The sequence below is a fragment of the Pomacea canaliculata genome, linkage group LG9 (genome assembly GCF_003073045.1).
Source record: "Pomacea canaliculata isolate SZHN2017 linkage group LG9, ASM307304v1, whole genome shotgun sequence".
Classification (NCBI taxonomy): domain Eukaryota; kingdom Metazoa; phylum Mollusca; class Gastropoda; order Architaenioglossa; family Ampullariidae; genus Pomacea; species Pomacea canaliculata.
In genome coordinates this window covers 12,737,872-12,753,915 of record NC_037598.1, presented here as the reverse complement: position 1 = coordinate 12,753,915, position 16,044 = coordinate 12,737,872, and the positions used below count along the sequence as shown (strand labels likewise).

General features: G+C 37.0%; 2 protein-coding genes across 11 annotated transcripts in view; both read left to right on the top strand.

Moving 5' to 3' along the window:
* The window catches only part of LOC112572661 (receptor-type tyrosine-protein phosphatase kappa-like), a 503,329-nt gene that overhangs the window by 383,809 nt on the left and 103,476 nt on the right, over window positions 1–16,044 (top strand). The gene's annotated exons all lie outside the window — the stretch shown is intronic.
* LOC112572662 (receptor-type tyrosine-protein phosphatase mu-like) overlaps window positions 1–16,044 on the top strand; it is a 122,989-nt gene that overhangs the window by 23,516 nt on the left and 83,429 nt on the right. The window contains exons 1-6 of one of the 8 annotated variants that reach the window (XM_025252451.1): window positions 6,070–6,992; window positions 7,262–7,371; window positions 8,804–9,141; window positions 9,854–10,069; window positions 10,555–10,743; window positions 11,985–12,116. The exons of 6 other annotated variants lie outside the window; for them this stretch is intronic. In XM_025252451.1, the coding sequence (XP_025108236.1) occupies window positions 9,054–9,141; window positions 9,854–10,069; window positions 10,555–10,743; window positions 11,985–12,116 (625 nt within the window). In that variant the 5' untranslated portion in view covers window positions 6,070–6,992; window positions 7,262–7,371; window positions 8,804–9,053. Of the gene's footprint in view, window positions 1–6,069; window positions 7,007–7,261; window positions 7,372–8,803; window positions 9,142–9,853; window positions 10,070–10,554; window positions 10,744–11,984; window positions 12,117–16,044 lie in introns of those variants that run through there. One more of the 8 variants, XM_025252450.1, reaches the window with a different exon arrangement.

Genomic DNA, 16,044 nt, shown 5'->3' with positions numbered 1-16,044 from the left:
AATCAGGTGACAAACTGTAAGGATGAACATTGTCATAAATCTGCAGAAGAAGACGAGCAGACAGAAAAGTCAATCACAGCTATTGACATCTATGTTTATTGGTTTTAGTTTTTTTAGGTTTAGCTCAAACAAATTTATTTATTTTTATGAATTACGTCGAAAACGATGATCTAGACTTTATTTATGTGCAGCGTGTGATAACGGTTGGTATGGAGACAACTGTACACAAGCCTGTGGTCGTTGTGGTGGTGACTCTGTCTGTGACAAGGTGACCGGCAGCTGCACGTCCTGCCAGACAGGCTTCCAGTCACCCTTGTGTAAAGGTCAGTACACTTTTATACTTAACATTCAAGAAATATCCATTAGGTTTTAGGCACTAAAGAGGAAAGATATATCAATCATTATTTCGTATTAAGTGAATAATACAAAAATACAGGAACAACATTAATCTATAACAACTATAATCATTTTATACAGATTATAATAAAAACATGAAATATCTAAGTCAATTTTCTAAAGAAATATATATGTAAAACGTATATGTAAATGTATGGCAATGTCGGAAACATTGATTACGTGAACTCGAGTAATCGATGTACATAGGTAAGTGTGTGTGTGAGTGAGAGAGATAAGTGACTGATGTTTACAAGCTACAGATTGATGTCGGAAACTGTAGTGAAGTTTGTATTCATGTGCAGTGTGTAGGGACGGTTGGTATGGTAACGACTGTCAACAGACTTGTGGTCGTTGTGCCGGTGGTTCTGTCTGTAACAAGGTGACCGGCAGCTGCACGTCCTGCCAGACAGGCTTCCAGTCACCCTTGTGTAAAGGTCAGTACACTTTTATACTTAACATTCAAGAAATATCCATTAGATTTAAGGCACTAAAGAGGAAGGATATATCAATCATTATTTCCCCATTAAGTCAATAATACAAAAATACAGGAACAACATTAATTTGTAACAACTATAACAACTATAATCATTTTATACAGATAATAATAAAAACATGAAATATCTGAGTCAATTTTCTATAGAAATATAGATGTAAAACGTATATGTAAATGTATGGCAATGTCGGAAACATTGATTACGTGAGCTCGAGTAATGGATGTACATAGGTAAGTGTGTGTGTGAGTGAGAGAGATAATTGACTGATGTTTACAAGCTACGGATTGATGTCGGAAACTCTAATGAAGTTTGTATTCATGTGCAGTGTGTAGCGACGGTTGGTATGGTAACGACTGTCAACAGACTTGTGGTCGTTGTGCCGGCGGTGCTGTCTGTGACAAGATGACCGGCAGCTGTACGTCCTGCGAGACAGGCTTCCAGTTACCGCTGTGTAAAAGTCAGTATAATTATTATTCTCTTAACATAAAAATTAATATATATATATAGGCCTTAGTAAAATAAAGGGTCAGGTAAATAATTCAAAGTTTCCCCGAAATACAAATAATAGCAAAAACATGACAGTCATAGTCAGTTAAGACTAAAACTGTTTACATCAACTCTGGTAATCGAAGGTAAGTTTTATATCAACTTCTTTAGCTATCGCATTTTGCGTATTTTCCATGTGTACAGCCAAAACATTCGTCATAAATAGTTGGTTCTTTTCAGTGGAGTAATGATATTTACTTTATGAAAAGTTGTCAATGACTTTAATAAATGTCACTCTGTGTCGACCTGTATCTTTACCAGTATTAAGAATTCAGTGAGCATTTTTTTGTTATAGCATATTATTGCTCTACGTACAGCTCCAGTCTTCTACTAAAACTAATTACATTATAAATTATATAACAGACTAGATCAAGAATATGTTGCATTCCGGCAGTGTGTGCTAAAAGGTGGTATAGAACTAATTGTACACACACCTGTGGTAAATGCGAGAGTATCTGGAGAACGGCATTTTTGCATCTTGTACAATAGAATTCTATTTGTGTACAACAATGTGTACACAGACACGCTGAGAGTAACATGATATTGCAAATTGAAGGGTGTAAAAAAGGACGAGCATTATAGGAAAGCATGTTAGGACTAATGTTCACGGAACAGGTGTGTTTTCAGTGCAGTTTAAAGGATTCGTGTAAAATTAGTAGCTTGTAAACAGGCTTTGTCAGCACTTGCCTTTATCCCGCTGTTTCCTTCTACGACCAGCATCAAACAAGTATTGAGGCTCATCAAATATCTGTCTGTCTGTCTGTCTGTCTATCTGTCTGTCTGTCTGTCTGTCTGTCTGTCTGTCTGTCTTGTGTATTATATGTTGTACGATGCTTTTCTTCCTTTTTGCAGATTGTGAGAATGGTTGGTATGGAAACAGTTGTGTTGAAACGTGTGGACATTGTGAGGGAGGTAACTCTACCTGTGACAAGATAAACGGAAGTTGTCCTTTCTGTGGTGGAGCATTCCAACCTCCTCTGTGTAAAGACAGTGAGTAGACACACATACCTTTTACAGACAACTTTATGCAAGTACAGTAAACAGCCGTACACCTTAGCCAGACACTTTGTAAACACAGTAAGTGGACACTCATTCATTTAAGACAGTACACAGTGAAAACGTGTTTGACTATAGCAATAAAAAGTGAACAAAAATGCACAAAATTAGATCGCGAACACACACACACACACAGTTTCCAAATTTAAATGTGAAGCATGTAGATGTGCCGCATAGTGGCAGGTAGTGCCATACTCTTCTAAGTCTGCAATTCAAGAGGACACCTTTATATTATATTAAACGTTATTCAGTATTTGATGTGAGTGTCCTGTATACACTCCTCACACAGGCCCTGAAGACTGCAGTCCTAAAGCACAATAAATAATGAAAATTAAACAAGTTTAGACTATCCTTTGACCATCAAAGCAAATGTTTGCAGATTTTTTACCTGATCACAAAAGTATTAGTCCATGATTGGAACACAGTAGTTGCATTTTATGTGTTTGTTACTTCTACTGTTTGATATCACTGTTGTTACAGAAAGTACTAAGAGAACCACACAACAGCGCAATTCTTTACAAACTTCATGGAAGGTCTTGTTCCCCAAGAAAAAATTATTAAAAACATTTTATTTTATTTTTTACTTGAAATGATGGCTTGACCCAATGTTTCGTTCATGACCCAACACTGCAAACTTTCTTTCGAGATCGTAACGACAACGAAAACTGTACCACCGTGTCTCCAATGTTGACGACCAAAAACTTTATAAATAGTAATGGAACGAAATCTTTTTCAGATCTTTCTTCGAAGCCCCTGATAACAACTTTAAACCCTTCATCTTCAGTTCAAGCTACTGTCACTGACTACTCTTCATTTGTGTCTACAGGTTTGTTGAAGTAGTCTATAGCTGTATTTATCTCTCCTTATCCTTTTACTTCTTCTTTGATATTTCTGTACTGTTTCCTTTTCTCTGCAAGCCACATATTATCAATTTACTTGCTTCTGTTATTTAAACATTTGATGTATTTTGATTGAAAATCTTTATTTAGAAATGCTTTACTGTTCTTTGTTTTTTATGTCTTTAAGTATTTATAATATACTTATAAAGTATGAGATGTGTTTTTTATAGTTTATTAACGTATGTAACATATTTTCAAATGGTTATCCACTGTCCATATATTTACAGTTACAATGCAGATCTTAAACAAACCGATGTATTTTTATTTCAAAACCTTATTTGAGATCGTTAGAGCTAACATAAATTAGTTATGAGAAAAAAATCTTTAAAGTAACTTTGAAATCTCACAAATTAATATCTTTCTGTGGAAATAAAGTAATGTAGAAACATATGTTTAGAAAGTAACCTTTAATTTTGTCTGTGAAGCGGGGATGTCATGTGTCAATGACAAAGAGACTGTCAGTGTGGCAGGTCCTGTGGCTGGCGCTGCTGTCGGCTCTGGTGTCGTCCTTTTTATTGTTGGCGCCATCTTTGGTTGGTAAGTTGATAAATTCGAAACATCGAGATTCTTTTATCTCTCTCTCTCTCTCTCTCCCTCCTATCTCTTTATTTTCTTTACCGTTTCTCTCTTTCTTTCTCTCTCTCTCTCGCTCGTTTATTCTGCCGTTATTTCTTTCACTTTCTCTCTCTTTCTCTCTTGTCTCTTACTATCATTTTTTTCTCTATTTTCTTGCTTTTTGTGTCTGTTTTGCAGAAATAGTTTTCTATGTTTCTTTCTCTTGTTTTTTTATTTCCCTTCTCTTTCGTTCTCTCTCCTCTGTTTTTCTCTTTCTCTCATTTTTTTTTCTCTGTACATTTCTCTTCCTATTTCACCCTCCTCGCTTGTGCGCGTGTGGTTTTGATGATGCCTCGTATAAGTTCGATGGTGAAGTTTAGTCTGGATAAGTTTACCAATACTTTTAATCTTTACTACTCGGACAGTAAAGTTTCCGTGAAGCCATTATTTTAGACTAAAACTATCCATTATGGTCGACTAAAGGCAGTTATAACTTTCTTTGAGACATTTTTCTTCAAGACTCGTTCGACCATACTATAAGACTTTTTCAGTTTTTTTGTAGAATTCATTTGCTGCATTATTATTGGATACGTACTTTTGCTGAATTTCATGTATACAGAACGAACAGACTATGTTGCCAATAAACTGCTTCAGGTGGTTAAGAAAATCACGGTCTCAGCAACCGTCAGCAAGAGGTCATTCACCTTATGAAATCCCGATGACGAGTGACGCAGGTAATTAAATATTTTCTAATTGTTTCAGGGTTAGTCAGTCTGTTATTGCGCTCGCACTTTCGTTCTCCTAGTTGGAGAATTAATAATCTTTAGGTTTGTAGTATATCTTAAGGTATTAGACTGTAAAGCAAATATATTCGTTGTAAAGTCATCGAACCACATGTTAGCGCCGTCAAAGTGCAAGTCTCTCTTTACATTGCTACCACTTCTGCTATCAATTAGTAATCTTTTATGGCCAACATACAAATGCATTGCAATTTTTTCACTCGGATGCAGTATGATATTCCCGACAGGAAACCAGTTAGTTGTTTTCTGCAAAATTTTAGGTTTCCTGTGACCCTTGGTTCTTAAATGTTGCTATTATAATCTCTGTAATATAGGAATCTCCACGTCAACATCGCGCCTTGACGACAAGGTAGACACTACACCCGACTACACCAACATCGGCTACACCACCAACGTCTACGACGCACTCAAAGCCCCTGACGACAGCAACACAACAGCTTACACGTCTCTTGACTTCCACACTGATGTCCACCGATGAGAGAAACACAAATGGAGAGTCAAGAACTGGTCATCTGCAGTCATCGTGGCGATGTGACTCTGAATATGTATAAAATACCGAAAGCATAAACGTATAACACTACACACATTATTGTACCATACGACCATGCAGACAAAATGAAGGTCATGTTAGAGCATCTGCTCAACGACTTTGATAAGGCACAATTCTGGGGTAGAAAGTCACGTGATATTTTACTGTTATATCAGTGACTCTAATATTTCCATCATTAGACAAAGGGGGAGAATCAGTGGGCGCGGAGAGCCGAGTGGTTAGAGAGCTGGCGTCCAAACTGAGAGGTGAGCCAGTTTGATACCTGTGTTACGAAGCAAACCTCCACCAGTCGACCTGTTGTCTGGAGCTGGTACTTGACTCTATTGGGGGTTTGAAAGGTCAGACAATGAGGGAGAGGTTATGGGCACCGCGACCACGAAAAGCTGACCCCGAGAAAAGTGAGGTCTGTAACATCTCTCTCTAACTACTTAATGAAGACAATGGGGCGGCCTTTTCAAAGCTTTGGCAGAGAGCTAGTTCATTACCTAATCATCTTGAGGTGGATAGTTTCTTCTTCTTCGAATTTAATTATGATTTTCCTGCCCTACAGTTATTGCTGGAATATTTATCTTTTTCTTGGACTATAACCTTTCTTATCAACAACTTTCGGCTTTTTACTTTACTGTTGATCTTCTCCACCTACTGCCGTAAAGGTCAAGCTTTGTTGACTTATCTGTGACAAAGTGAAGCTGATGAAATGTGTCGCGTGTCGCTTGCTGGTGGTTGAGGTGCGTGGGGGGGGGGGGGGGCAGGGGCTAAATAGGGGTGCCCGGAGTTATCTCCGCTTGGGGAAGTGCGGGTGCGTCGCGGGTTTCTCGGCTGAGTCTCGATGATGAGTGATATAAGTAATTATATTTATTCTATTTGTATTAACAAGTTTATATTCAGGGCTAGTCAGCCAGCTATTGAGCCTGCACTTTCATTCTCGAAACTGGAGAATTAAAAAAATTTCGGTCTGTGGTAGAACAAGATAGACTGTAAGTTAATATACTCGCTGTAAACCTAACGAAACAAAGTTCAGAGCTTTCAATATTCCTGTTTCACTTTATATTGCTATAATTATTATAATCAGTAACTTAAATTATTTATTGACCAGCATAAAAATGCATTGCCAAAGTTTTCTCAGATGCAGAATGGAGATGAATAAGTGAAAGAGTTCAGAGTCAGAGTTAGTGTTTTTTGTGCAAAAATCTTAGGTGTGTTATGTCATTTGGTTCTTAACATTTGTTATACACTTTATTTTTTATAAAGTTTCTTTTAATGTTGCCTAGGTATACCACATTTGACCATACAGACAATATGAAGTGAAAGTTTCATGTGGTCAATGACTTATAATGCTCTATTCTCGGGTAGAAAGTGATGAGATATTTAAATGTTATAACAGACAAGTTCTTAACATAAGACGAATAGTGAGAATTATGGGAGCGCAGATATCGGAGTAGAGTTTTGTTAGTCTGAACTGAGAGGTGTCTGTTTGATAACCCGTGTACCGCAGTCGCCCCAGGTGACTTCTATGGGTACTGAGTCCTTAAAGGGTTGTGGAAGGTAACAACGAGAGAGAGGAACTGTCCCCGAGAAAGGTGAGGTCTCTAACACCTCTCTACCTAACGACATAAAAATGTCAGCAACACGGAGTGCCAGTGAGGACTTCTTGACATTCCTTCTGTGTTACCGCCATGTTAGGAACTCTTTCTCGGTAAATAGTCAGCGGTGAGCGCAGTAACCCTCTTATTTAATTGTCACCTTTCAAATTGTCTCCTCTTCCCTTTTAGAAGAAAAGCCTATTGAGTTTTATGTTTGACCATGCAACATGTGCTATCGTGTTTTTAAATTACACTGAATGTTAACTAAATGTTATCTTCATTTATTCATTTATATGCCCCTATATTACAGTAGCGGTTACAATGTTTCTTTCGAGAAGACACTTGTTAGCTATACTTCATTCTTTTCTTACATTTCTTCCAGAGTTTAAAGATACTTGTTTACCTCTAATCCTCCACCCCCTGACAGTGCGAAATCGTTTTTGGGTGGAAGCACTATTTCCTTCCAAATACAATAACAACTTGTACAAACAGGTGCTTCTAGCATTTTCTAATATTAATGCTTATTATTGTATGCGTAATATGTATTTCCTCCACTTCTGAACTTCAAGACCTTGTTACCAAGCTGTTACAAATAGTGCTGAGGATTGTTTTCGAAAAGCCATTGCTGGGACAAGCTTACTATGTCGCACATTTCACAGTCGCATGTGATATATGATAACCTTTGACACCACTACAAGTATTACCTGTGTCTCTATCATTTACACTGCCGCTGGCAGAGGTCATGTGAGTCAGGCACCAAGTAAATACAATCTTTGAGAGGGGTTTTCCCCGTCTTCCACAAGACCTTGTTTAACGTGCTTGTTTATTGTTTACTTTACGTATTTACTAAAGCACTGTAAACCTCACGCTGGTCTTATATTTACTGAAGTCATGGGTAGCTTCATAAAGCATTACAAATTAAGGTAAACTCAGAACAGGACTTGAAACATTCTTCTTAGCCTCTTCTATAAACTACCTTTTGTAATTACCATTCTAATTTTATTGGTGTTTATTGGTGACCTATAAAGGTGACCTCTCTGACGGCACTGACAACTGTATTTATACATTACAAAGTGAACTACATTTGATTACCTTCCTTCTCCTTTGCTTTACTTCTCTTATCACCTGCATTGAAACTTTAACCTCTGGTTACATACACTTCCGATACAAATGATTAGATTTTAAGTTTGTCTCTTGCTGGCAGCAATTTGTTGAAAATTATCCATAATAGCTTTGAACCAAACGAACCAAACACACCATGTAGGAGTAGCATTGAAAACTCTTATCACTGTCCTTCATATTTCGGTTTGTTCACTCTCAAAACTAACCTGCCAATTTCTTTTAATATATTGTTATCTTCTTCTATTTACTTTGACCTAGAAAAATAAGTTTGTCCTATGAAGACAATATTTTCAACGTGTTGGCCCTCACATTACCACGATGTCACCTCATGTTAGATAAATGTTTGATGCGATAACATTGCTTCCTTGTGAGCTGAAGGTCTATTATTTTCATTCTGAAGTCTGTTTATACACATGTAGACAACAGTTTGTTCGTTGATCACCCTTGTTCAACACGTTTTTCTTCACCCGAGACTTTCCGCCAAACGCATTTCTATGAGCGCACACACACGATCACACATTCACATACACACACACGTGTTCGAGGATTTAAATATATCAGTCAGAATCTCACAGCTATCATTATCATTGTGTATTATCATTAGTTTTAGAGCTCAATGTTTAGGGAAAATGTTTCCAGTACCCGAATGTAAATTAGAGAACAAAGGTTACACGATGTAAAGGAATCAAGACAACTGGAGTATACAGAATAAAATTATATTGCGATCTGAGCTGTGTGTCGTTTATTCAGTTAATTTTTACAGTTGTGAATATATTAATCTGTCCATTCATTGATTTTTCAGCACACATTTCAACTTGTTCCTCAGATTTACTGAACCTTAAGCGTTCTGTCAACACACACACCATAGCCTTAAAAGATTACAAGTGTCAGATGTAATCTCGCAACCGCAGTGTGTGATTTTTACAGAGATATTCCCAGGTAACAAATCTGTATATTCGATAACAAATGTTTATCGTTGCTAAGGGTCTCATAGGAAGGGAAATTACGATAGGTCAGGGACAAGGAAGTAACAAGATGAGAGACAGGGGAACATGGCGGACTGTAGGTGTGTGCAGGTGTTTATGTTCTGTGTCTTTACACAAATATTCCTTCTGTGTGTTGCCCAGAACACACACATGAGTGAGTACATTTCCCTGGAGTATTTCCTCAACTTTGTTGTTTATGTTTAATAAACTTACTTAAATGTAAGCAAACATTTCTGTCAGTACTCTTAGTCTTCACAACACATGACAGCTTCTCAGATATCAATGTGTTGATACGAGTAATGTGTAGTTGAACTTGCAATCTTGCTGGTTATTGTGTTATTCGTGTTAAACCATAAGGGTACCAGGCTGACCCATAAAATATTATCTGCAAAAGAAATAGCATTTTACAGTGTACGTGGATATTCGATGCTTTCTGTGTACATTCAGTGTAAGGTATGTCAGTAGTGTAGTGACTGAGTTGTTAGTGACAACAAAGTTTAACTTAAGGATAGACTGATATATCAGTAAAGTTTAGTACAAAACAGCCGTGTTCAAAAGTCTGCTTAAAATTAATCTCATAATACTCCTAATCCATTTTCACAAGCAGCGTTTCTGAAGCAGCTTGTCTTCTTTACTACTTCTCAGGGCTTCTGCTAAGGCTAAATTCTTTGGGATCCCACGGACACCTTCTTCAGATTTTTAAGGGGTCCCTGTTCTTCGCCCAAATTTGAAGGGGACCCCATTGGCGGAAATTGGAGGGGTCCTCCGAACTTTTAATGCGTACTGTACGCAATTTTTTGCGTAAGCAGAAGCCCTGGACTTCTTATTTCACCGTCAAGATAATATCTTACTACATCTATGTTTAGAAAATGTGGCACAAAACAAACCATGTGGCACAAGCTCCCTGTACAGTACCTCTAACAACTGCTCAGCAGCATTAAATGGAAACACAAACACTAATTACCAAGAAAATCCACCCAACTGTATCCACACCGCGGAGAACGACACGTCACCTTTCTGGTGGGTGGACCTGGGAGAGAAGGTCACCATCACCATGATCACGATCTACGGACGGACATACTGTAAGATCAGTGTTAATGCAATTTCATATTATACACATTGGTATTAGCAAAGTTTATTATTTGATGGATTTTATTTTTATGTTTTAAAATATTATACAGACTATTTCACAGCCCAAATCGGTGTTGTCTCGTGTTACATTTCATGGTTCACTGCCCTTGACTTCTTTTTTCAACAGCTGTTTGTTTTCATTATTTATACTCCCCTTCTTCTTCCCCTCATCTCCATCATCATCGTTACCTTCTTCATTCTCTAGTATCTTCACCATCATTGACATTTTAAATGTTACCTGACAGGACTTGCTAATAAACATTCTAGATTTTATTACTGTTAAAACATTTTAAAATTATTTTTTAATGTTTTACAATCAACAGCATGATGTGGGAGTCTGTATTTAAGATGTAGTTCAATATCTAACTAGCTATACTCCATGTGTGTTTCTGTTTGCAGCAGACTTGTTTTCTTTACAATTATTTTATGATTACAGTTCTAGATAGAATGCGTTGTGTTAACGTATTTGTCGATGGAGCTCTCGTCAAAAGATTCACAGATGTGAGTGGTTGGACCAATGATAAATACACCATCCCAGTGCTTCGTGGTGGGCGAGTGGTTAAAATAACGAAAGACTGTGACAGCAAGGGACGTACGATAAACATCTGTGAGGTACAGGTGTGGGGTATGTAAGTCTCTGTATGTACATAAAGTCAAGCATTTTTCCAAATTCTTTTTCTAGATGTGTATTTGAAGGGTCGTTTATTACAGGCTATGATATTCATGTCTTTATGCTTCTGGGAGTGGGAGGATGAGTACATAACTTAATTAAATGTCTTTTCCCCTTTTCTTTTCACCATCTAATAAACAAACCTGTTAGCCATTCGACATCTGTGGCTCGACCACCTTCGCTGTGCTGGCTGTTTAGTCTCATGTCACCCTCTGTGACAGTGTTTGTATTTGTGTGTGTGAGAGCTCACGCAGGTAACGTCCCTTTCTATGTGATGTTATGTGTCTGTCCAAACTTCTAGCACCATGACTATATCACAAACAAGAAGAAACTAAACGGGGCGGAGGAGGGGGGAATAAATGAAGAGACAAGTAAAAGTAAATAAATACACATGAACAGTAATTAATCACTGACGCACATTTAGAGTATAAACTACTTCACAAATATATATTTTACTTTAAGCGGTCAATGTCATAATAAAGTAATTCTAACACTGCAAGCCGGGAATTCTGTGGTTGTAGCTACAGGTGTACACAACTTTTCTTCTCTTCCTGAATGTCGGTCTCGCCTGCTCCTTCCGTTAAAATCCTCTCTTTAAAAACTAGTTCTTTTAGGACTGAATCGCTTCCTCGTGATCTGTCGGCTGTCGATATCCTGACCTCCCGTACATAATAATCACTAGCAAAAGTATGTCAATCTTCCTCCCGTAATGTAAAGGCTCTAGATTCTAGCCAGGGTGCATTGTGACTATTTATAGGGTCAGTAAAAATTATGTTATCACCTAAACAGTAGAAAACCATTTATTTACAAACCTTAAATCATATGTGCAGGATGATTCAGAGCGCTCCCTCGTGTTCAACACAGAAAATCCAGAGAACAACAGTAACATTTCCAGCCCTAACACATATTTCTCGAGTAATAGATGATACCACAGTCCGTTTTACTCTTAACATAATTTTGACTAAACTTGTATTTCACGCCATTATATTCCAATTGACAGTATGTTTTGACAGTTTTTCAATAGTGGGGATTGCATACACATCATGTGTTACTCATATCAAGCAATATGAGTATTAACACTAAAAAATGGATCACAGCTTGCTTTCATTGGTCTGATAAACAATGCAAACTAAATAAATGGTTGAAAATGATCTTAATGTTTTATTTGTAAATATAAATCATTTTTCTCTTTTCAGAATGCTTTGATGGTTGGTATGGAACCGACTGCTCACAGACCTGTGGAAACTGTATCACTAGTTCTGATTGTAACAAGACGACAGGCAGGTGTACATCGTGTAAAACAGGATTCGGTCTACCATACTGTACAGGTAAATGGTTTAAGGTATTTGGTCGCGTGCATTGGACTGCACTATACTACCTACACATCAACACACACATAGGTTCATTTTTATTTTTAATGTTCATAAAGAATAAAAATTATAACCATTAGGGTTATTAGCATAATAAACAAATTAAATTGTTTTATGTTGTTCGGAAAATGTTTACAGTTAAATAGATAATGAAATTATTCCACTACATCTTCAGTGTCAAACAGTCTAGGAAACCTTTTTTCTAAAGAATCTCCTTTTGTCTAAATTTGTTCAGTGTTCTATATTATGGCGATAGTCATGAAGAGGAGATATTTAATAGGACTCTAGTTTTAAAAAAGATACTTTTGAACACTATATAGCTTGAGTATATTTAAGTCGAGTTCTCTCAACCAACTCTAGATATACTGGACCTGGAGAAACCTATTTTCTTCCGTCTGTCTGTTTGTCAAGTGTCTTAGGTGCTATGTGACTTCTCTCTTCCTTCTTGCAGATTGTGAGAACGGTTGGTATGGACACAATTGTGTTGAAAGGTGTGGACATTGTGTGGGAGGTAACTCTACCTGTGACAAGATAAACGGAAGTTGTCTCTCCTGTGACGGGGCTTTCAAACCACCTCTGTGTAAAGACAGTGAGTAGACACTCATACCTTTTTAAACACTCCCCCACACGTAGTGTCTCGGCACTTGCCGTGTCTCTCTTGGAAGTGAAGATCTGGCCGGCCACAGTTTAAATCCTCTTCCGCCGTTCTTGTTCCACAATCTCATAAAAAATCCCGATTAGTCATTCAACAGGTGGACAGCCACCCTCACTGTGCGGGCTGTTAGCCTCATGTCACCCTCTGTGACAGTGGTTAACGTTCAGATGAGGCTGTAAATGAGAACCGTCATCGTTTTTTTCCCCCGATAAAGACATGTCCTTGTAAGAAAAGGAATTATAAAGTTTACTGAAAGATGGTCAACTGGTGTCAAACCAAGTGGACAATATCCCATTGATTGATCTTTGTTTGCAATATAAATAAATGCATTGGAAAAAAAAACGGAAAAAGTACGTCTAACTTTTCAGACAACCCACTCTAAATAAAACTACCCTTTGAATGATGGCAGGAAGCAACAGCTAACTGCAGTATATCACAAAGATGATGGATCGAAACAAGAGAAAACAAATCTACTATGCTGTTAATACGCTCACCTGATATGTTCATGCTTTTCTGATTTATCCATTTTCCACTTAGGTCAAGATCTTGCATAGTTGTCGGGACTGTAAGTTATAACAAGACTTAAGTATTTCTCTTTTCTTTTGTGTAAATTTAGTAACATTTTAACAGGATTCGTCAGCCACTGCGTTTATCCAGCTGTTCCCATCTAGCAGCAAACAAGTATAACTGCTCGTCTAACAGGTGTCAAAGTCTGTCTGTCTGTCTGTCTGTCTGTCTGTCTGTCTGTCTGTCTGTCTGTCTGTCTGTCTGTCTGTCTGTCTGTCTGTCTGTCTGTCTTGTGTATTAAGTGTTATGTGATGCTTGTCTACCTACCTGCAGATTGTGACAAAGGTTGGTATGGACACAATTGTGTTGAAACGTGTGGACATTGCATGGGAGACAACTCTACCTGTGACAAGATAAACGGAAGTTGTCCCTCTTGTGACGGGGCATTCACACCACCTCTGTGTAAAGACTGTGAGTAGACACTCATACCTTTTAAACTCTTCTAATAATAGTAGGAAGCAACAACTAACTGCAATATCTCAAAACAAAACAAAATTGTTAGCAGAGAGAAATCAGAAGAACCTAAGATAGGAAAAGGAGTTGGTTTTTTATTTTAAGAAAACCTGTTAATTAGTATAACTCTAAGAAATCATACAGAACAATAATGACAATGACATTCTGACGCACAAAGACGATAATTAACAAATCAAGACAAAACAGATAACTGAGCCACAGACAAACATGACATACTTTTATTCGTGTTTTTTATGATAATAAATAATAAAACTTCTAGGCATTCGGGTGTTGAGTAAAGTGAAATGATAAATTGTTTTTTACGTTGATCAGCAAATGTTTATAGTTGAATAGATTATGACAACAATCACCCCCTATATCTTCAAATATGTCACAGAGTCTAGAAAGCCTTTCGTTTAAAGGGATTTCTTCTGTCTTGCAGATTGTGAGAAAGGCTGGTATGGAAACAATTGTGTTGAAACGTGTGGACATTGTGTGGGAGGTAACTCTAGCTGTGACAGGATAAACGGAAGTTGTCCCTGCTGCGATGGGGCATTCACACCACCTCTGTGTAAAGACAGTGAGTAGTGCGTATAGTGTGCAGCATGAGGCTCTTATACTATTATTTATACCCTTCGTGTAGTTGTTTTTTAGTACAGATCACGAAGTCTGAGTGGATTTTCCTCAGTAACCATCGAGCTTTGAACCAATCTTCTGTTGATGACTTAACACTGGGAACTTCCTTTAGAGATCGTAACGACAATGAAAACTTTCATCACCGTGTCTCCTATGTTGACGGCAAAAAACTGATAAATAATAATGGAACGAAATTTTTTCAGATCTTTCCTCGAAGTCCTCCATGACGACTTCAAGCACTTCATCTTCGATTCAAGGTATTGTTACTGAATTCTCTTCATTTTCGTCCACATTTTTGTGGATGTAGCCATAGCTGTATTTGTATTTTCTATCTTCTTCGTATTTTCTATTTCTGTTCCCTTTTTTTGCCTGCAGACTCTTAACTTTTGAATTTTTCTGTTATTTAAAGATTTGCTTTCTTTGTTAAAAAATAATCTTTATTTTAGTAAAAATAGACGGTTTTTTAGTCTTATGTCATGTATTTTATGTATTTGTCTTTTATGTACTTAAGATGTCTTTACAATATATTTAGAAAATGTGTCTGTTATACATTAATTATGTATTCTTCAAAGGGGTTCTCTAAAGAGAAATGACTTATTTACAGCTACGATGCACATCATACACAAACCGATGTATTTTTATTTCAAAAACTAATTTGAGATCGTTAGAGTTAACCTGGATGCGAGAATTAATCTTAAAAGTAACTTTGAAATTTGATTGTCTCAAATTCATATCTTTCTGGGTAAATAAAGACATAAGGAAACTATTTTCCTCTCATAAAGTAACCTTTAATTTTGTCTGTGAAGCGGGGATGTCATATGACAATGACAAAGAGACTGTCAGTGTGGCAGGTCCTGTGGCTGGCGCTGCTGTCGGCTGTACTGTCGTCTTTTTTATTGTTGGCTCCATCTTTGGCTGGTAACATAGCGATTCTTTGTCTCTCTTCTATCTTTTCTATTGTCTTTTTATTGTCTCACTTTTCTCGAAATATTTGTGTTTCTTTTTCTTATTTTTTATATTTCCTTTCTCTCTAGTGTTTCGTTATTCTCACTCTTTTTCTCTTTCTCTCATTTTTCTCTTAACAGTTCTCTTCCTATTTCCCCCTCCTTTTTAGCGCGTGTGTGGTTTTGATTATTCTTTGCTTACGTTCGATGATGATCCTTAGTCTGGACAAGTTCATCGACACTTTTACTTTTTACTACTCAGACAGTACAAATTAGCCCTGCAGCTATTATTTTAGACTAAAACTAAACTATATTGTGACCTGATCAACCAAACGCAGTTATAAATTTCTTTCATGAAACATTTTTTCCTGAAGCCTCATTCTCCCATCCGATAACATGGTGTTTTGTTTTTCAGATTATTATTATTATTATTATTATTATTATTATTATTATTATTGTTGTTGTTGTTGTTGTTGTTGTTGTTATTGTTATTGTTGTTATTATTATTATTATTATTATTAATTGCTTCAGGTGGTTAAGAAAATCGCGGTCTCAGCAGCCATCTGCAAATGGCTGTTCACCTTATGAAATCCCGATAATGAGTGACTCAGGTAATTATATTTATTTTAAT